At 36.8% G+C, this 22,652-nt stretch overlaps 3 protein-coding genes across 4 annotated transcripts; all 3 read right to left on the bottom strand.

Moving 5' to 3' along the window:
* Positions 1-577: 577 nt before the first annotated feature.
* LOC106071811 (kelch-like protein 24) lies at positions 578-3,820 on the bottom strand. Its single transcript, XM_013231994.2, has 2 exons — positions 3,661-3,820; positions 578-2,912 (listed from the first exon to the last, which is right to left on the bottom strand). Exon 2 carries the CDS (start codon positions 2,905-2,907, stop codon positions 1,180-1,182), a length of 1,728 nt encoding a protein of 575 aa, XP_013087448.2. The 5' UTR covers positions 2,908-2,912; positions 3,661-3,820; the 3' UTR covers positions 578-1,179.
* A 4,545-nt stretch (positions 3,821-8,365) lies between these two features.
* Positions 8,366-20,074, bottom strand: LOC106063028 (kelch-like protein 24). 2 transcript variants are annotated; one of them, XM_056008694.1, is made up of 2 exons: positions 19,915-20,074; positions 8,366-11,875 (listed from the first exon to the last, which is right to left on the bottom strand). In XM_056008694.1, exons 1-2 carry the CDS (start codon positions 19,949-19,951, stop codon positions 10,113-10,115), a joined length of 1,800 nt encoding a protein of 599 aa, XP_055864669.1. In that variant the 5' UTR covers positions 19,952-20,074; the 3' UTR covers positions 8,366-10,112. The 2 variants fall into 2 exon arrangements, with proteins under 2 accessions (XP_055864669.1, XP_055864670.1); XM_056008695.1 differs by lacking the exon at positions 19,915-20,074 and adding an exon at positions 13,495-13,645.
* Positions 20,075-21,641: 1,567 nt separating this feature from the next.
* On the bottom strand, positions 21,642-22,055 carry LOC129922569 (kelch repeat and BTB domain-containing protein 2-like). The gene has a single exon (XM_056009213.1). The coding sequence runs from the start codon at positions 22,053-22,055 to the stop codon at positions 21,642-21,644; it is 414 nt and encodes a 137-aa protein (XP_055865188.1).
* Positions 22,056-22,652: the final 597 nt, after the last annotated feature.

Below are 22,652 nucleotides of genomic sequence, written 5' to 3'. Positions count from 1 at the left end.
GACTGATTTAGTGCATTGATCTAATCTTGATTGAACCAGTACTTTGACCAAACAAGTGCACTAAAACAAACCAGTACTTTGATCAACCAGTTGCACTGGAACAAACCAGTGCTTTGACCAAGCAAGTGCACTGGTACAAACCAGTATTTTAGTATTTTAACCAATTCAGTGCACTGGAGCAAACCAGTATTTTAACCAATTCAGTGCACTGGAGCAAACCAGTATTTTAACCAATTCAGTGCACTGGTACAAACCAGTATTTTAACCAATTAAGTGCACTGGAGCAAACCAGTATTTTAACCAATTAAGTGCACTGGAGCAAACCAGTATTTTAACCAATTCAGTGCACTGGTACTAACCAGTATTTTAACCAATTCAGTGCACTGGAGCAAACCAGTATTTTAACCAATTCAGTGCACTGAAGCAAAGCAGATTTTTAACCAATTAAGTGCACTGGAACAAAGCAGATTTTAACCAATTAAGTGCACTGGAACAAAGCAGATTTTTAACCAATTAAGAGCACTGGAACAAAGCAGTACATAATAAATTTTTAAAAACATAAAATACAAACGTGAACTGAAGAAGTGATAGTACAATTATATTAAATCTCTTCTTGATAACAAGCATGTTTTATAATGTATAGCAACCCATTACATATACTCTGGATGACACCTACGCTCTTCTAAGGGTCTAACAATTTTTGTAAAATTTACTTCAAGTTAGCAGCAAATTTTAACGAACTCATAAACTTAAGAAATAAACAACCGACTTGTAATATTTTGCGATTTAAACTATAGAATGAAAAGTATTTAATCTAAAAACAAAATGAGAATATTTCTTAATTAAATAATATTTCAAAATGTAATGTTATAAAATGATTCTCCAGCAAAATAAATGTTCAAAGCAGCAGTTGTTAATAACTACGTGGAAATCCAGACGTTTAGTTTGAGGGCCCAAAACAATATAAACTATGCGGAGATGTCCTATCTTATTTATTCGAATGGTTCATCAATCTGCACAGAAACATTGTCCAAATGTTCACAAATTCTTTTCGTTGCTTTTTTGCCCCCTCCCCCTTCCATATTAGATGAATCGGTTGGCAAGAAAATGTTCAACCGATATTCATGTAACTATTGAGCACTTGATCAAATATGATCATTATTGATCACTTATTTGCCCTTATGTCTCCTTCGTAAGCAATAGACTTTTTGGAAAAGCAGCATTTAGTAGGAATGTACTCTGGCGTTCTATAACCTCCACACTTTTCACACCATCAATTATCTGAGTCTCCCATTTCCTGGTCATCTGAGGATCGATGTTACTGACTGCAATAATGAGATTATCTTTGAATGTAACTGCAGCACAGAGGGTCAAAGGTCTATCAAAAAGCTTGCCCTTGTTCTCAAACTGAACCTTATTTTTGTCACAAGGTGTCAACTTAAAGACTTCTCCACTTGAATGTAAAATGTAAGAGCCGTTGTAAACGTGAAAAGGCTTTGAATTCTTAATTTGGTCAGGGAGTTGGTCAGTGTAAACAGTACAGGTGAAGGTCAGTGTATCAAAAAGCTGAACCTTGAACTGACGAGAGCTTGTGTCCATTCCAAAAATGACAATGTTAGTTCCGCAAGCTGTTAACGTTACGTCGGTAACAGGAATCAGAATATTGCCCACGCTCTCCCAAACATAAGTGTATTCCATCATTTGTAATCTGTAGATAGTGCTGCTAACTGCATAAAGATGACGATCAAGCCCAATTAAGACGTGTGTACCGAGAGTGGCAAAACCATGAAGTGTTTTCCATTGTTTCTGTACAGTGCAATATGAGTATAAATTTGCGCTATTTGCAGGCCCAGTTGAGTAAATTGTTTGTCCATATAAAATAGGACTTGCAAGTATGTATTGTAGAGTAGCGACCAGATACCACGTTCCGTCTAATGTTCTACAGGACATGTGACATGCTGGATTAGAATAATTGAAGCTTACAATAACATTCTCCAATTTACTGTTTGCCCTGTGAATGGCTTGTGGTGGACAATGGTAGCCACGCCTATCCGGTTGCACGTGGTATTGTAATGCTTTACAGATGACTGGAAAACATTGTTTGTTCTCAGCAATGACCTTGACGTCCAACAGGCTCTGTAGACAACTTCCGCTTACCAGACAAAGTCTGCTCGCCTTGAGCATATCCACTATATAATTCTTTCTTTTCTTGATGGAATTGTTGCAGTTTTCTTTGTGCATTTCTTTTTCACGACTTTTGTAATCCATTTGACTGTTATCATCAGTACCTTTACAATCACTGATCTCAGGAGAGTGCTGCACCCATCTCACTATGGCGTTAACCACGTAATCCTCGCTGTCTATAGCTAGGTCTTCACTGTTAATTATCTGAAGCATGTCCTCTGCATCCAGCAAAACGACATCCTGTCTCCTAGAAATGTCTTTAAATTCTTTTATAATCATATTCCAGGCAGCTTCCTTTAACTTCTTGGACTTAAAAGTTTTAGCTTGATTGGCCATTTCGACACAATTTTCTTTGGTCACACGAGATGTCTGGTAAAGTTCACAGGCCTGGTATAAAAAGTCTATCTCTAAATAAACAGCAGCATGCCAGATTTCAACTAAGTTGGCAGCAGTCAGAACATCTTTACCTCCATAGATGCAGTCCAGAACGAGACTAAAAGTTTCAGGGATGATATTTTTCAAAACAATTGGTGCACTTGAAGTTCGATCACGTTCCGTGGTGAAGATGTTTTTAAAATACTTTGAGTTGGCACTTAAAATGAACTTGTGGCTTTTGAATTCTGTGTTTTGGACACTGATTATCACATCGTGAAATGTGCTGTGTTCCAACTCTTCTTGGAGGTTTTGAAAGATGGATCTTGAAAGGATGTCAGATATTGCCATTTTGTCTGTTGATAAGCAAAGAGACAATGAAATAAATAGGTATTTTTTAAAATGAAATTCTAATTAGTGTAGTTTTTAAGTATGAACTTCACGAGCTATAGTGTTAGTCAAACACTGTACTATATTGGTATTGTATGTGCATTTGCACACTGGCGCGTCAGTGCAACACCGATTGTGTTTACGTAATAGTCTTTAAGCATAGACTACACAAGCTATAGCTTAAGTCAAACACTGTTTTGGGTATCAAAAATATTGTCCCTAAGAATTTGTTATGAATAGCCTATTAATAATTTTAAGATAAAGATGTACTTTTACACTATATGAGTCTATAAACTTATTTTTTCATTCTAAATCTCTTTGACTTATTCGGTAATCAAAATCACTTGGGACTGATATATTTATTAAGTAATAAGAAATTATAAATTAGTTGTAGCACATACACACACATTGAAATCCAAATTACATTTTTAATATCTAGACAACTTAATAAATTATAAATGAAATAATTAAAGTCCTGACACTAGTTTCTTAATGTTTTCTTGATTTCTTATCTTATATAATACAGACGTTACTTCAAAAAAGAAGATGATTACGTCCTACGCGTCATGCATTTAGTCATGCATATTAACCAATGACTTAAACTCTGCCAAGTCACTGGTTTTCCTGGCTTTAGGTGTATGAGCAATGAAAAACAGAATTATCTTTTTCACGTCATGAGATAAATAGATGTAGACTAGACTATTTAGCGTTTACCTTTATCCTAAGTGTACAAACAGTTCGAGCCGTTGCCAGTACTTGACAGCAAACTTTTTTTCCCTTTCAGGTGTGGCGGTATAAAAAACAAACAATCTATTTCATTCTGAAACTGTTAAAACTGACCCTGTAAGATTTAATTTGTGTTACCTCCAGCCAGGTTATATCGGGAATTGCGTAAATTGCTTCACAAATTTGTTTTCGGTTTTGATCTGCAGGCCGCGGCAAATGTCATGCACGAGTGAATTTTAAAATTTTAAAGTGCCAAAATTTGACAGTTATTTACCTGAACGGTACGTTGAATTGCAGAAATTTGCAGCCAGAATTCTTACTATGTTTCCAAGCACTTCTCTGTGAGAACTTCTTTTCCATAATAAATCCTACAAAAAAAAAAACAAAAAAACTCACCGTTCGAGATTATCTGATCAAAATGTTTCATCAGTGCCTGGTTGAGGCCTTCACTCACAATAATTTAAATAATTGCAGGCTTTCTGAAACGTTTTCCAAGATAGCCCATCTTTATGTGCGATCGATCGAAAATTTTAAGCGTTAACTTATCGAATCATCCGCCTCTCTCTCTCTCTCCCTCCCTCCCTCCCTCTCTCTTTCTCTTCTCTCTCTCTCTCTCTCGCTCGCTCGCTCTTTGAGATACACGGCAGAATTTTCGTAAAATATTTACGTTTCTCCCTGATCACTTTTTCTAGCCAACTCGCGTCATCCAAACAGGAAGTCGCAAACGTCATCCAAACAGGAAGTCGCAAACGTCATCCAAACAGGAAGTCGCAAACGTCATCCAAACAGGAAGTCGCAAACGTACTCCTTTGGAGAGGAACCTTTTCAAGTCTTCTTTTCGTGCATTTCGGAATCAATTCGTCAACGGAAGAAGATACCTCAAAAAGACTTGACATCCTGTCCCTCAATAAACAAAACAGTTGCATGAAATATTGATGTTGTGTACAAAATGCAGCCACAATTCGGCGCATGGTTTTTCAAAGGAGATTTTGAATATGGTGGGACACCTCTTGCGAAAAGAAATATGATTTCAAAGCAGAATATAATTTAATTAGTCTTTCCACCCAGTCTTCACACAGCCTAAAATTCTGTTATATTTTAAGTGGATGAATTTGATTTAAAAAAAAATTTCCAGCGAAAGGTGGCACAAACAATTGTATCTAAAGAGTAAACAATTTCTTTTTATTGTTGTCTCGTGAACGCTGTCAAAAACTTGGCGTCACTAAAGTAATTTTTTACAATGTTCATTATATAGGGGCCAACCCTTTAGAAACAATTTCCTCACTTTTGATTCTTGCACAGGTGTGTTTTTTTTAGGTCATACATTTTGAATCCATTTCAAAGTGTAGACTATTGATTGAAAACTGTTATTATGGAAAACTGTATGATAGGCAAAATTTTTTAAAGTAGCCTACCTTTAGCAAATGCGAATGGAACTATATAATACACATTTAAATGCTGGAGAAGTACCTTAATGGAGCTTCAATTTGAAAATTACTATTTGAATTAAGAAAATTTGATTAATCCACATGTGCAACAGAAAATCTGTGATCGACATCTCTAGCATCGTACTCCACTCTGTAAATTTTTCTTGACCTCTTTATAAAATTGAACTCTGCCTGTAGGTCTCTATGAACTTCAATGTTCCTTCTGTCTCAGAACTTTCTTATCATTTCATCGACTTGAACTGTACTTTAACGGAAAGGAAAGCGAGAGCGAAGAAATGCATGCTGGTCTTGATTAACAGAAAAGAAAAATACGAAACGCCAAAAGTCAAAAGACAACGTGCTGACGTCAGTTCCGGAGAAGAAGGCAAGACGCTGCTTAGTAAAAACACTACCCATGCCTCTAACACTGGAGTCTGCTAAGCTGCGAGCATGAAATAAGTAAACGCCGTAAGACGGTACTTGTAATTTATTAGTCAAAAGATTTTTAAAATTTAAAAAAGATGCGTTACATTGATCAACTTTTTTTTTGAAAGCGTGACAGTCCAAAGCGGGACTTTCATTTCAAAACTTGGAATTCTGGTCACCTTACTTTTACCAAATTTTGACCGCGCGGTTATTTCACCAGACAAATACCCTGACCATACCAGTACTTTGACCTAATAACTTCTCTTAACTAAACCATTTCTTTAATTAAACAAGCTTTGTTAACCAAATCAGTACTTTTATCAAACCAGTACTTTGACCTAACAAGTTCTCTTGATCAAAACAATTTTTAGATAGCATGAAACATTAACCTAACAAGTAAGAAAAAAATTAAACACTCATTAACTCAGCAATGCGTTCAATTCTTGTTGCTAATGGAAATAATAAAATTATATTATGTGCATATAAAGCAACTAGATAATATCCTCTAGAAAACATTTCAACAAAGGGCCCAACGAATGCCAAACTAGACTGTAGCTGAGGATTATAAATAACTATAAAAGCTCTATTTTACAACAGTCAAAGATAACAAGAAACAATAATCAAACAAAAACACACCGTTCAACACAAAGGAATAGACGACAAAATTGATTGGAAGGAAGGACTGTTTTAGAGTCTGAGCTGTCTGGGACTAAGAGCCGTCCTTCGGGCTAACCGTGAACTGTATTGAGGACCTGGAGAGACACTGGGAAGTGTCTTTGTGGTCTGTACTAATGTTTAGGTAGAAAAGGACTTGTAGAACTTAAAAGACAAGACCCCTTGTGACTTGATAGCTGAAGTCCATTTCTCACTGCCTATTTTATAACTGTAAATAGATAAAACGCTGATTGTTACCTCCTTTCGTTGAGTGCTTACCTAAGATTTACCACATTATGATTCTAGGTATTTAACAGAAAACCACAATCATTATATTTGTATTTAACCAACAAAAACTCTTTGGCAAGCAAGTCAACAACAAAGAGAAAGCAATGGCAGGTTTAATGGCAAATGAAATATACAAATGATTCATTGTTTGCTCTACAAAGCTTCATTCGCAGCGGCCTTACTTAAGCAGAATTAAAGTCTGTCTCTAAACACTCCATGTGCATCACGCACTGAATAGTGCACTGGTGCACACCGTTGCAGGGGGGACATTATAACAATACTATTTCAAATGAATAATAAAACAAAGGATGATTTTTTCAACAAATTGATCAAAACAGCTCTTCTAAATAAATGCACGGAGATCCAAGTATCGAGCTGATGCAGCTTTCACCCCAAAAGAAAAAAATATCGGAGAGGTCCTAACAATTTCCTACTCATGACTCGTCAACCTGCCCAGTAGCCTTCGTCCAATCCTCACTATTTTATTTGTGTATATCCTGTTTTGTCGTTATATTTTTACTGAATCAGCCCTTTTGGATGAGTATAGTGTTCAACTTGAGACTATCCATACATAAGCCACGTTCTGTGTTATTTTATGTCTCGAGAGGAGATCTTTTTCCTTTGCAACTTTTTGTGTGACTAAAGAACCCAATTTTCGATACAAAGCTGCGAACACAGGTATGTAATCACCAGGCACCGTTGCAGTTTCCCCCTTCTTTCTACTTCTGTTGTGTATGAATCTGCAATCCGGGACCCTTCCTTTATGCTCTCTCTCCATGTGGATCTATCCAGTGCCACCTCTTCCCAGCTTCTAGTGTCGATTTTGAAGAGCTTCATGTCTCGTGCGTGATCTTATTTCATTATTGCTGAATACTCACATTTGTATTTAGGTCTCGTTAGTAAGCAAAAGGCTTTTAAGACTGGTAGTGCTAAGTAGGAATACACTTTGGTGCTCAATAATCTTTATGGTTTTCACACCATGGATCCTCTGTGTTTCCCATTTCCTGGTTATCTGAGGATCGATTTTACTGACTGTGTGATGAGTTTGTCTTCGAATGTAATTGCTGCACAAAAGGGGGGGGGGGTATCAATATTGTTTTAAAAATCTTCTTATTTTCGCAACCTGAGCTTTAATATTTTCACATCCAACTATAACCATGCTATAACTTTGGTCTCGATTTTGATTTTGTTACACACTAGCTGAAACCCGTATTTCGCTACATTGAAATTGTTTATACATTTGTATTTGGAGCGAAACATTTCTTTTAATCATTGAATGAAACAGCTCTAGTATAAGCCCACTTTTTACAAACTCAATCTGTCTGTCTGTCTGGTAAAACTTGTGTACATGTTTTTTCCCCAACACCCAATCTCAACTTGCTATTTGACAAGTATTTAGGCTCAATAAGTTTTAGAAACCATAAAATACAAACGTCATTATCAAGAAGTCATAACAATATTAAATTTATTACTCAGCAATGACAAACGCTGTGTTATCAGCGGCAGACTCCTTGGCTGGCTTGGTCAAGTTCATAGAACGCCATCAGGTCGACTTCCACAAGACATTCAGTTCTGTATGGTGATCTAACAGAAGGCAGGAGAGCCGCTGGTCGCCCACTTTTAAGGTATACGGATGTTTGTAAACACAACATGAAGCTCTTCAAAATCGACACTAGCAGCTGGGAAAAAGTGGCACTGGATAGATCCACATGGAGAGAGAGCATAAAGGAAGGGTCTCGAATTGCAGATGTCATACACAACAGCAACAGAAAGAAGGGTGAAAATGCAACCTCCGAAGGTATTCTCTCCACCATGGGTCTAATGATTATTAGATTTGATTTGAAGCATACAAAAATTCACTTGCACAATATTCGATAACAGTGAAGATTAAAGATGAGTCCAGTTATCACATATTTATTTTTAAAATATTAATTATTTAATTAATAGAGTAGAAAGAATATTATTTAATGGGAAAACAAGAAAAACATTTAAAAAATCCTTTAAAAAATAACAACAAAATAAAATAAAAAATACAAACAACTGTATATACCTTGTTTAAGGGAAAGAAATCCGCACTTCCAACTATAGTTCTATAATAATAAAGATTAGATGCATGAAGCGTAGGACGTAATTATCTTCTCTTTTGAAGTAACGTCTGTATTATATAAGACTAGTCAACCAACGGCGTAGCATACGCCGCTCTTTTGCAGGGCCAGCCTTAGGGCACTGCAATCTATGCCACCGCAGTAGGGCCTGCACTTCCATAGGCCTCAAGCTAATTCTATGAGTAAATCATTAAATTAAACCATTTTATAACTTATAACAGATTTTCCACGGGCTCCTGATGTACCAGCTCCTGGAAATCTGTCTGAATTTGCAAAGTATAAGAAAAAGTCTTTCCTGTACTATATAATGTTTAGACTTTTTTTTTTTTTTCGTTTAGGCCAGTAAAGTTGATCTGTTCCACAACATGCATGTTTGTTTCGATATATGTCCCACACTTTTTAATTGGTTCATTGTTCATTATAGACAAGCTCCACAGGTATATATTTCTAGAGGCATTGTATCCAAGCCTTAATTATTTTGATAGTTACTTATCTCTATATTATCCCACCACCTGATGTGGTTGAATTTTTAAATAATTTTTTGTATATTGTGGTTTTTTTTTTTTTTTTTTTGGTTACACTTACAAGCCGTGTCCATAATTTTGTATGACCAAAAAAATCTTCATAATGCTAAGCTTAAATTCCCTTTCATTTTCATGTCTATGTTTTTGGATGTCCCTTCAGAAGTGATACTGATTACATCCTAGCTCAGACCTACTGTAGGACATAAGGGGTTGACAGCAGGCTGTATGTGATGCTATTAGACTGAACAAAGAGCTTGATGCAGTTTCAAATAGTTTCACACGACTTTTCGATCGAAAAGGGTTTTGACGAGTGAGTCACTACAACGGAATAAACCAGTACTTTGTTCAATCAATTTTTAAAAGCATAAAAATACAAACATAAACTCAAGAAGTGATAGTAAAATTATATTAAATACTCAGCAATGGGATATATTCTTCTTGAGAATAAGAATAAGGATGTTTCGTAATATATAGCAACCCATTACATATACTCTGGAGGACACCTACTCTCCACTAATGGTCAAAAATGTTTTGTAAAAGTTACTTCAAGTTTACAGCAAATTTTGAAAAAAAAAAAACACTTTCTCTTATACTACAAAGACAGCAAGAAATAACAATTGAAGTTTTTTTTTTCTAATATTAGCGATTTAAAACATAGGATTAAAAGAAAAGTATTTAATCTAAAAAATAAAATAAGAATATTTCTTAATTATATAGTATTTCAATGGGGTTAGAGTTATACAATGATTCTCAAACAAAATGTTCAAAGCAGCGATCGTAAATAATTGCTTGGACATTCCTGGCATTTAGTTAGAGTCAAAAACAATACAAATTATGCGATGTTCTATCTTATTCATTCCAACAGCTATTCAAAACGCATAGTCACATTTGTCCAATATTTTGCAAGCTCTTTTCGTTTATACAATTATTTGCCCACTTCTTGGATGAATACATTTTAATTCATGCGATTGTTATCGTCGTTGATAAAATATAACACTTGATATGTCTTTTTACACTTATGTCTCCTTTGTAAGCAATAAGCTTTTTGGAACGGCAGCGTTGAGTAGGAATGTACATTGACGTTCTACAATCTCTACAGTTTTCACGCTATCGAGCAACTGCGTCTTCCATTTCCTGGTCATCTGAGGATCGATGTTAGTGGCTGCGATGAGGAGATGGTCTTTGACTGTAACTGCTGCACAGATGTTCAAATGCCTATCAATAAGCTTCCCTTTGTTCTCAAAGTGAACTTTATTCTTCTCACTAGTTGTCAACTCCAAGACTTCGCCGCTTGGAAGCAAAATGTAGGAGCCGTTACAAGTATGAAAAGGCTTAGGAATTGAAGTCCTCATTTGGTCAGGCAGTTGCTCTGTGTAAACAGCGAAGGTCAAGGTCAGTGTATCGAAAATCTGAACCTTGTTCTGGCTATTATTGACGTCAAATCCAAAAATTACAATGCAACTCCCGCAAGTTGTTAGCGTAACTTGATTAACAGAAATAAGAAGATTACCCACAGTCTCCCAGTCTTCAGAGTTCTCCAAGTTTAATCTGTAGACTGTATTGCTTACCGCATAGAGATAACAGTCCAGTGTAATTATAGCGTACGTGTAGATGTTGGCAAAGCCAGGAAGAGATTTCCACTGTCCTTTGGCAGTGCAATATTTGTACAGGGTCGTTGTGCAACTGTTATCGTACATATTGCGTTGCTGATTTTGATACCCAACGGAGTATATGTTTTGTCTGTACGAAGTAGCCGAAGCTGGAGCGTGTGTTGGGACACCGAGCTGATACCACGCTCCGTCTAAGGTTCTACAGGACAAGTAAAATCCTGGATTAAAGGCTATAAAAACATTTTGCAATTTACTACTTGCCCTGTGAATGGCTTGTGGTGGACAATGATAGCCACACTTATATGGTTGCAGGTGGTACTGTAATGCTTCACGCATGACTGATAAGCACTTTTTGTTCTCGGCAACGACCTTGATGTCCAGTAAACTCTTAAGACATCTTCCACTTGCCAGACAAAGTCTGCTCGCCTTGAGCATATCAACTAAATCATTCTTTCTTTTCTTGAGGGAACTGTTACAATTCTCTTTTTGCCATTCTTTTTCACGAATTTTGTAATCCAATTCACTGTCATCATATATTTTCCGATCACTGGTCTCAGGAGAGTGCTGTACCCATTTTAATATTGCGTTAACCACATAATCTTCAGAGTCTGTGGCTAGGTCTTCGCTGTTAATGATCTGAAGCAGGTCCTCTGACTCCAGCAAAACGAAATCCTCTCTCCTAGAGATATCTTTAAATTCTTTTACAATCATATTCCAGGCAGCTTCCTTTAACTTCTTGGACTTAAAAGTTGTAGCTTGATTGGTCATTTCGACACAATTCTCTTTCGTCAGTCGAGATGTCTGGTAAAGTTCACAGGCCTGGTATAAAAAGTCGATCTCTAAATAAACAGCTGCATGCCAGATTTCAGCTAAGTTGGCAGCAGTCAGAACATCTTTACCTCCATAGATACAATCCAGAACGAGTCTAAATGTTTCAGGGGTGATATTTTTAAAAAAAATTGGTGCACTTGAAGTTCGATCACGTTCCGAGGTGAAGATGTTTTTAAAATATTTCGAGTTGGCACTTAAAATGAACTTGTGGCCTTTGAATTCTGAGTTGTTGACACTAATTATGACGTCATGGAATGCACTGGATCCGAATTCTTCTTTTAGGTTTTGAACAATGGATTTAGCTAGACTGTCAGATATAGCCATTGTATTATGTGTGCCTGTTTAAAAAAATAAAGGAAAAAAAAATCCGTAAAATTAGTTTTGCTATTTGTTAATTTAATACTTACAATAACCCAATGATGGCACAAGCAGGAAGTGTAAAGGTTATGTGATATTTGATTTTGGACGATATATGATGTAATCCAAGGATTGGCAATATAAAATCCATGGGTTATTTTTGTACATTGAGCCTTGACTAAACCAAAAATATATCACACATATTGTCTTCAAAAAAGTTTTAATTTTTGCCAAAAATGTATCGAACATATTTTTGGAGAGTATAAGGCAATTTAAAATAGTTGCACATGTTTCAGGTGTTTCTTCTGAGTTTTCTTCCTAATCCAACCCTCTGGAAGACGACGGGGGTTGTGGCAGCGATCAGGGTAAGTACGTGGGACCATCGAGATGACAGAACGACAGTCCAACGCGTGTACCACTCGACCAGGCCTATACATGACAATACAGCATAAATAGTGTGTGTGGGGGGGGGGGCGCGATGGCTGAGTGGTCAAGCGCTTGGCTTCCGAACATGGAGGTCATTGGTTCGCATCTCGGTGAACAGAATTTTGGATTTTTAGGACGCCCCTGAGTACACAGGTGGCCAAAGAAACATATGATCTTAACATCTATAGACCGCATGGTCTGAAAGGGACATTTTACAGAATGAAGAGTACGATTGAGGAAAGGGACCATTCATAGATAGCTATTACATGACAACGCCAAAAATGTTTGGGGCCCTACGCTTGTGTTGCCTATAGGTAAATCCGGCCATGTTTTAATAGAATTAAAACCGGACAATGTACACTTTATGTCGAACGAAGGGTGCGACCTCATAAAGGAGGAAATGTCCAACTTTTGCCTCGCGTCTAATAGCCCCAAATGTACTAGTGTTTGCCCTACTATGTGAATACAGTGACTCTTATCTCCTCCTTGATTGCCCCAGATACCAGGATTTTAGAGGGAAATATTTTGATCATGTTGATACTGGAAAAATACTGGACTACTAAAATTGAAGCTGAGATCTGGCAAAGTACTTGTAAATATATACATACTAGACAGTTATTACCCGCTGTCCATGGGTATTAAATTACTTATTGCTAATGTAGTCACTGATATAGTGCATTAGAAATTTATTATTATTATTATAGCTTTTATATAGCGCTACTTTCATGCTTATAGCATGCTCAGAGCGCTTTTGGTCCAATCTCATTAGTGGACCAGTTGGGGGGGGGGGAGGGGGTATCTAGGAGTTGGTTTTCCGTGCTGCCTTTAGGCTCTCAGTAAACACAACTCTGCCCGATCGGGTGTCGAACCTCGAGCCCCCTTCTAGGTAGCCAAGCCAAGCTTGGCCTCTCGACCACGCTTCCCACAATTAGAAACAATTAAAACAATTTTCGTGAGTAACCATAAATTAATCAGCTTACACTAGTTACAGCATACATTTCAACATAAAAAAAATAAAAAATTAATAGTTTAGGGAGAGGATTTTTTTCATGGCGTGGGGGGGGGGGGGGGGACACCCCTAGCTTACCGCACAGGGTGACACCGACCCTAGTGACGCCACTGAGAGTGAGTCTATGGCTTTATCATTAGTGAAACTACTAATCTATATACTTACTTCAAAACGAAATTACATACACAAAATTTGACAGCAAAATCTTTTCAGGCCTGACTCAAAGTCGGTATAAAAGACTATACAATACAACCTGTGTAACTCCGATTGTAAAGTTTTTTGTTATCTCGACTGAAGTTAAATCGGGAATTCCTGGAAATCCAACTATAACTTTACTTTTGGTTTTGATTTTATTGAACACTAGTTGACCAGCTGTTTACCCGTATTTCGCGACATTTAAATAATTAGTATGTATGTTTCTGTGGCCTACCGTTAACAAGGGTGTCATGTGGCCAGCACTACGACCACAGCCTTTACTTTTTTCCCAACAAGTCTCAGGTACCCATTAAAGCTGGGTGGATTCAGAGGTGCCTAAAATCCAGAAATTAAAAATCCAAATCTTCACAAGAATTCGAACCCGGGACTCCCGGTTCAGAAGGTCTGAAAGGGGAACTTTACGTAATTACTTTACTAATTAACTAATCGGTTAATTTTTTTTTTAATGGATTCTTGTCAGGTACAAAACATAATTGTACAAAATTTCAACTTGATCAAAGATTGAGTGTCTGAGAAATAACGTGTACAAACTTTGGACAGACAAAAAGACAGACAGAGTTGATAAGTTTTGTTTAAAAAAAAACGCTTTGCCCCGTCCTTCTCTTGCATGCTGGACAGGGGATGGCAGCGTGCAGGGTGTGAACCCTGGACCAGTGGCATCACTACAGGGGTGTGTGGGTGCGGTCCGCACTTAGTGACACCCGTTAGGGGTGTCTGTGACCTATTTCGACCAGTGCAAGTGTCCAGCGTAACAAGTTAATTTTAGGTATCCAATCAAAGAAAGAGGTTAAGGGAAAAAAATAGCACACGCCAGCTTCTAGAAGGTCAAAGTTACTAAAATAATTAGGGGAGAAGGTTCCATGATTCTGGAACGTACGATCAAAGAAAGTATAAATAAAGGGAAAGTCAGTTAGACGGGGTCCTCGCATAGTAGTTCTTGTAGAGCGATGGTCCTCGCTTAGTCTTCGATTAGTAAGGGTTATAAGTTTTTTGATATTAGCGGGTCCATTAGTTAAAGTTTTATAAGTTGAAGTTGAAGTTATACTAAGTGAAGTTTCATGTATCTTTAAGTTTTATTTATGAAGTATCAAGTCAAGTTGTTATTGAATTGAGAAGTTAATTTATGTGAAAGTCGAAGAAGTATTATTAAAGAAGTTTTTAAGAAAATACAGAGAGATGTTTCTTTCTTCATTTCATTGAATTGTCAAGTTTTATAATATAATCCCCGGCAAGTGTGATCGTCACAAGGGGGTGACACCTAAGTACAAAAAATGAACTTTGGGAAAAACTGACAATTTAAAAAAAAAAAAAACGACAGTGGCTAAATATTGAAACATGTTAATCACAATTAACTCTTTCTCTTCTAACTGACGATACCAGCGTTGATTCCACCAGAATGTGGTAAATAATTACGGAGAGAAAGAGTTAATAAATAGATCTATATACTTTTTGTTTTTCATTTCGACTTGAATTAACATTTTTTAAAATTTTTAATGAAATTCTATCAAAATGTTTAAAATGTTATATCATACTTAATGTCACAAGGAAATTACTTTCAGATGTTTACCAGCTGCACGTATGTATAGAAACATTGCTTTGATACAAAAAATGTTTTAATCGAACCTGTTGAATTTGTAGCTAGTACCGTAATATCAGGATGTCAAACAATAGTCACTGTTTACCAAATGACGACAGTTTTCAGGCATAAAATATTATTGAAATTAACTCTTTCGCTCCGTAATTTTTTTTTGTTAATTTTGAAGTACATCTTCATTTTACTCATTACTATCTCACTACCCTGTTATGATTAAGCTTCAATAGCTTTGTTGTTTGTTATCAGAAAATGTTGTATTTGGTAGAGAATTAAAGGGAAATGCATGCTCTTTTTATATATTTCAAAGTCAAGTTTAAAAGTTAAACATTAATTTAATTTAATGAGGTCAAATCAACGATGGTATCGTCGATTAGGAGAGAAAGAGTTATTGTATATTTTGTTGAATTGGAAGGTAAATAAGTGGTCATTTAGATTGCTGAAAATGACGATTTAATTTCATTTTTCTGTGAAAGAAGCATCTAGCCACGATGAAGAAAATGTTAAAATATCTCAGTCGAATGTTATACTTAAATATTTAAAGTGATTTTTTTCTACTTGGTATGTGACAATTTCACAAGATTTACGAACGAAATTATTCAGAGCAAAAGTAAAAGTACGCCAGATGTCAAAAGAATGGTTCTGATGCTTCCTAATGGGGACGATTTAGTCACTTAATAGCCAAAAAAAAACAAAAAACCTGTATTCTTTGTTGTCAACTATTTTCAACTATATGTATAGAAATGAATGAAAAAATTTCAACTTAATTTAAAATGTGGTTGAGAAAAGTCCGCAGTGGGAAGCGTGGTCGAGAACAATTTTAACTTAATTAATTTAAAATGTGGTTGAGAAAAGTCCGCAGTGGGAAGCGTGGACGAGAGGCCATGTGCGCTTGAACTTGGCTTGGCTTGGCTACCTAGAAGGGGGCTCGAAGCTCGACACCCGACTCGGGCAGAGTTGGGTCTACTGAGCGCCTAATGGCAGCACGGAAAACCAACTCCTAGATACCCCCTCCCTCCAATGGTCCACAAAATGAGATTGGACCAAAAGTGCCCTGAGCATGCTATAGGCATGAAAGTAGCGCTATATAAATGCTATAATAATTAAAAGAGAATTTAAAAAAACAAGGACATCCGGCTACAAATACAATTGACAAGAAAGTCATGATTGATGTAAAGAAGAAAAACAATGGAAGGATATATTATTCAATAAAAGCAGATTATTTGACATTTTTTGACCACATTATAAAAGAGTCTTTACTGAATAAAGAAATTACATGAGATGATAGAAATGTTATGTAGATAAAACTCATAACCGAAAGTATATCAGTGTAAATGATTGTTGAATGGTGTAAGGTTGCAGAATGCGAATGTCGTGTAATGCTGGGTTCTTGCTTCCTGAAGTAGGCCCTACTCTTGACACGTGACAAGACAAATACTATAAACTGACCTAAGTCCGTTTCAGCAGACTAATGTAAAGTTTATTTTACAACACAATAATAATAATAATACTGCACTCCTTGTTAGTGCTACAAGTCAAGAAATAATAAACAATCCTATCCGCATAACAGCGGTATCAAAAGTATCCAATATATGTTAGTTATAAATCACGTCCGCATCTCAGCGGGTAACACTGTGCAGAAATATAGATCAACTAATACATGTCTCAAAAAGACCACTGGCAACAACTGCCCATAATTTACTTCCTAACTGAGATTCCTACAGACTTTTCTAAGTCGATACTGTCCATCCCGGACCAAAATATACTTGACCACCCGGTCCAAAGAATACCACTTGACTTTTCTAACTTGACTTAACTTGACTTGACTGCTTTGACTGACTGAACTCAAAGTCAACTTCATTCGTTCTACTTCCTGTTTTCTACATCAGGAATTCCACGTGTCTTTTAAACTCTTAACATGACGTGAACTTTAGATCATGCAATGTCAACTAAGACTGTGAAAATCTGTAATGTTAAAAAGTGTATAGATGTTTTAGCAGACGACGTAAAAGATATTAGAGTCAGTATGACTGTAAGCACCTTTCTTTTTATTTGACAACACACCTGTGACATCACACATCTGACATTGCATGCACTAATCAGATTCAGAAGTTATAATATTTGAAGGGAGACAAAAAAAAAAAAAGCTGATGAGATAAACTAAATATCTTTAAATGTTTAGAAAAGGGCGAGTTGGAATTTTATATGTGGAGTTTAGGGGGTCGTGTCGGATTGCTCAAAACGTTATATGCCTGCAATTATGGAGCAGTACAGGAAATTATGAAGAACCAACAGAAATGCTATTTAGTAGATGTGTAGAACATTCATTTCATCTTTGTGGTCAACATTCTTGCTCAGAAAATGCTTTTTGACGAGCATTTTTTGTGTACGATTGAACTACGTTATTCGTTCTGAAACTATAGCTTCTAGAGGCGCAGCTTCAGATCTTTTATTTGATCTAGCTTTACTTTTTTTTTTTTTTTTGGGGGGGGGGATGTACTAGAATAGGGGTTCTCAACCTGTGGGTCGCGACCCCCTTGGGGGTCGATTGACGTTTTGTCAGGGGTCGCCTAAGACCATCGAAAATGTGGATTGTTATTGTCTACTCTTCTATTGCTGTATGCGTGTGTGGGGAGGGGAGTCGCGGCAGAGTTGGGGATTGTAAAAAGGGGTCGCCGGGCTTTAAAGGTTGAGAACCGCTGTACTAGATGGAAAAAGATACACAAGAGTAGGTCTATCTTTAAACTATTAACAAAGTGGTGACAAATTAAACCTTTTCTTTAACAAAAGCATAACACGTGTTAGCGCAAAGTAGTATTTAAAAAGCTCTTCTAAAGAAAAGCATTTTGATTCAGAAAAAAAAAAACAACTTTTAGGCAATCTGCCGGGCTCACTTTTTAAGAGGAGAAAACAAAAGTTCATTCTTAAGTGCATTGATTGTTGTTTTTTTCAATGCTGAGCTTCAATTCCTACTGGAAGCAACCATTGGTAGATACATTTGAAGCTATCCAACCGAAACTTCAAGAACTAACGAAGTGTTGTAGATGTCAGTTTCAAAATATTATTGATTCATTTCCTGTCTATGCCAATGAATAATTTTGAAAAGTTTCAACTGGATGCGGGAATGAGTTTGGGAGAAATAATATATACAAACATTTCTCCAACAGACCGACCAAATGGCTTGAAATAAGCTTGTAAAAATTAGGCGTTAATCATATTTATCCGCGTGGTTTTTTTAAACTACATCAAGACATTTCCCCAATTTTCACCTGTCCTTTATGTTTATATAGGTCTTGCTTACCTTTGATGATGCAGTTCTAACCGACAAGAGTAATGATCAACGTTGGTCAAGGTATATGTAAGTACATGATCAAATGTTATCATTGTTATCACACTTATTTTAATAGTGTAAGAAATTGGCTTTTTTGGAATACCAGCATTTATCATGAATGTAATAATAATAATAATAATAACAATAAAGGGACTACGATGAATTTTGTTTCTCTTTAGCGAAACTCGACCCTGGCAGCGCCAGAGAATGACTACTCGTTCATTTCTAACATAATAATAATAATAATAATCTTTATTGTCCGTATGGAAATTTGTCTTACAATTTGTGCATTACACCAAACAAAAAACATTATAACTATAAGAAACCAAAGTGTACATTCACAGCAAACTCACTCATAATTTACATGTGACAAAGTTTATATCAGATTGTTCTTATTTAATGATTTGATTGCCAGGGGAACAAAAGAGTGTTTGTGTCTGTTTGTCTTTGCAATCGGTGTCTCTTTTGTGATGGTAAAATCACGAAATCCTGACACAATGGGTGATTCTTCATTTCGAGGATCTTGTTAGCTTTTTTATAGATGTTTGTCTCAAACAATTGCCCAAATGGAGTTTGTTTTTTGCCAATGATTTTACCAGCAGCATTTAGGATGCTATAAAGTTTATTTTTATTTTGAATGCTCAGATTGCCATACCAGGCAGTGATATTGAAACTTAAAATAGTGCAGATATGAGCGTGATAAAACATAGCCAAGGCCTTTTCGCTAACATTAAATGATGACAGTTTTCTTAGTAATCGTAATCTTTGCTGCCCTTTTTTTGCTGATATAATCAGTATTTGCAGTAAAATTTAGTTTATTGTCTAGGATAGTACTCTGGCGTTCTATAATGTCTACAGTTTTCATGCCATCGATCAACTGCGTCTCCCATTTCCTGGTCGTCTGAGGAGTGATGTGGTTGACTGCAGCGATGAGATTGTCTTTGAACATAACTGCAGCGTGGAGGAAATAAGCCGTTTGGAACATCTTTCCAAAAGTTCTCAAACGTGGTTGGTTATAGTCACACGTAAATAACTTCAAGACTTCGCCAGTGGAGAGCGAAAAATAAGAGTCGTTAAGAATAAGGAAAGCTTTAGACAACGGCAATGGAGCTCATTCCCCAATCGTAGACAAACAGCATTTAGTCACGTGATCTTATTGATAAAACAACGGGAAAAAAAACTGTCACGTGACAACCATCATGAATTAAACACGAGATCGTAAATTATATAGAAGAGATAGAGCACCACGTGGCGAAATGTTTGTTTACGATCGGTGAATGAGGTCCATTGGTCAGACTTGTTGGTCAGTGTAAACACTACATGTTGAGGGGAGTGTATCGAAAAACTGGACCTTAAACTGGCCAGATTTTTACATCGTTTAAGAGAATCACGAAACTACTTTGGAAAGACAATAATGTCACACTTTGAACAGAAACTAAAATCTTACCCACGTTCTCCCATTCTTCCGAAGCATCGTCTGTCATGATTAATCTGTCGACCGTGAAACTCACTGTATAAAGATAACCATCCAATCCAATCAAAGCGTGTGTGTGGATATCGTCATAGCCTTAAATGAAAAACTGTCATGGAATCCACATATTGATGAAACTATAAAAAAAATCAAACAAAGCTTTAGGGTTTATTAAAAGAAATTTCTATAAATCAAATAAGAACATAAAACTAAAATGTTATTTAACCTTGGTTAGGCCAATAATAGAATATGCATCCTCCGTTTGGGACCCCTCAACTCAAGAAAACATTAAGAAACTGGAACAGACTCAAAATAGAGCAGTCAGATTCATAACAAATGAATATTCACATTTGACTTGAGTAACACCTTTAGTAAGATCACTAAATTTAGAAAGTCTCCAGGACAGAAGACTCAAATGTAATGTAGCAATTATACATAAAACACTGAACAATAATCTTCAAATACAAAAACAAAATTGAATAAAATACTCTGAAAGACACAAAGATAAAGGAACATTGCGCGTTCCATATGCTAGGACAAATTTGTACAAATGCTCCTTCTTCCCTAGTGCTATTAGAGCATGGAATGGGTTGCCTGAGCTAGCCAGGAAAACCAGTGACTTGGCCGAATTTAAGTCATTGGTTAATATGCATGACTGAATGCATGACGCGTAGGATGTAATCATCTTCATTTTTGAAGTAACGTCTGTATTATATAAGATAAGATAAGAGTTGACCATTTTCCATTAACAGTGCAATATTTGTACAGGTAGGTTGATCCGACAAAGCCTCTTGCTTGATAAACAGTTCCAACTGAGTATATGTTTTGACCATATGAAGTAACAAAACCAGGATTATATGGAGGGAAAGGCATACGATACCACGTGACGTCTAATGCTCTGCAAGAGAAGTTAAAATTGTTATGTCCTCGTGGAATGTTAACACTTAGAATTACATTTTGCAATTTACTGCTTGCCCTGTGAATATTATTATTATAGCTTTTATATAGCGCTACTTTCATGCTTATAGCACGCTCAGAGCGCTTTTTGGTCCAATCTCATTTGTGGACCAGTGGGGGGGGGGGGGAAGGGGGTATCTAGGAGTTGGTTTTCCGTTCTGCCTTTAGGCGCTCAGTAAACGCAACTCTGCCCGAGTCGGGTGTCGAACCTCGAGCCCCCTTCTAGGTAGCCAAGCCAAGCCAAGTTCAAGCGCACTTGGCCTCTCGACCACGCTTGTGGTGGACAGTAGTAGCCACGCCTATCCTGTAGCAGCTGATACTGCAATGCTGCACGCAGCACAGAGAAGCATGTTTTGTTCTCCGCAATGACCTTGACGTCCAACAGGCTCTGAAGACATCTTCCACTTGCAAGACATAGTCTGCTCGCCCTGAGCATATCTACTATATCATTCTTTCTTTTTTTGAGAAAACTGTTGCAAGTCTCTTTTTGCAATTCTTTTTCAAGACTTTTGTAATCCACTTCAATATTATCCTTATAACCTTTACTATCACTGACCTCAAGAGAGTGCATTACCCATTTCACTATGGCGTTAACCACATAATCTTCGGAGTCTATGGCTAGCTCTTCACTGTTAATGATCTGAAGCAGGTCCTCTGACTCCAGCAAAACGACATCCTCTCTAACAGAAATATCTTTAAATTCTTTTACAATCATATTCCAGGCAGCTTCCTTTAAATTCTTGGACTTAAAAAGTTTTAGCTTGATTGGCCATTTCGACACAATTCTCTTTCGCCAGACGACAGGTCTGGTAAAGTTCGCAGGCCTGATATAAAAAGTCGATCTCTAAATAAACAGCAGCATGCCATATTGCAGCTAAGTTGGAAGCAGTCAGAACATCTTTACCTCCATAGATGCAGTCCAGAACGAGTTTAAATGTTTCAGAAGTGATATTTTTCAAAATAATTGATGCACTTGAAGTTCGTCCAACTTCCGTGTTAAAGATGGTTTTAAAATATTTCGAGTTGGCACTTAAAATAAGCTTGTGGCTTTTGAATTTTGTGTTTTGGACACTGATTATCACATCGTGGAACGTGTTGGATCCCAATTCTTCTTGGAGATTTTGAACAATGGATTTGGCTAGAGTGTCCGATATAGCCATTGTATCACGTACGTCTGTTATAATGAAGATATAGAAACAAAATATAAATTTAGGTTTGTTATATATTAACTTCATTCTAATATTAGCCAAGGTTGTTACTAATAAGGTATCCACTTCAATGCACAGGCACCATAACGTTGGACTGGATATCCTTGACTTTACGAACCTCTCTCGTCTGGCGTTTAAAACCACAAGACGGGTTGGTCTTCGTTAGACGTTGGTAGAGACGTTTGCAGCCTTTTCCAGAGGTCACTGAGAGGAGGCCGAGACCAACAGAGACCTCTGCATTACAAGAGCGAGTAGTGATAGGATGTCCCCCCTAATAGGTACCTGAAATTAGTTGGGAAAAGTAAAGGCGGATGGTCATTGTGGTTACATGACACCTCGTTAATTGTGGGCAAGCAACATAAACAGAAGACATTTACATCTTCCGCCTATAGATCGCAAGGTATGAAAAGGGAACGTCTTCTTTACAGAGGTCTTTCAGTTTAACGCCCTTACCTGGTCAATATATATCCACATCTTACAATCTTCTTACTTTTCACTTGCTTTCGCAGTTCTTTCACCTTCACCTATCCCTTAGTCTGTTAAACCATT

Source organism: Biomphalaria glabrata, chromosome 13 (assembly GCF_947242115.1).
Source record: "Biomphalaria glabrata chromosome 13, xgBioGlab47.1, whole genome shotgun sequence".
Lineage (NCBI taxonomy): Eukaryota > Metazoa > Mollusca > Gastropoda > Planorbidae > Biomphalaria > Biomphalaria glabrata.
This window is presented reverse-complemented; position numbering and strand designations above follow the sequence as displayed.

Coding starts and splice junctions, on each gene's coding strand:
- LOC129922569 (XM_056009213.1), bottom strand. CDS start 22,055: ATGGCTATATCGGACACTCTAGCCAAATCCATTGTTCAAAATCTCCAA.
- LOC106063028 (XM_056008694.1), bottom strand. CDS start 19,951: ATGACAGACGATGCTTCGGAAGAATGGGAGAACGTGG. Junction 11,876..19,914: donor GGAAGAATGGGAGAACGTGG/GTAAGATTTTAG, acceptor TTTTTTAAACAG/GCACACATAATACAATGGCT.
- LOC106071811 (XM_013231994.2), bottom strand. CDS start 2,907: ATGGCAATATCTGACATCCTTTCAAGATCCATCTTTCAAAACCTCCAA.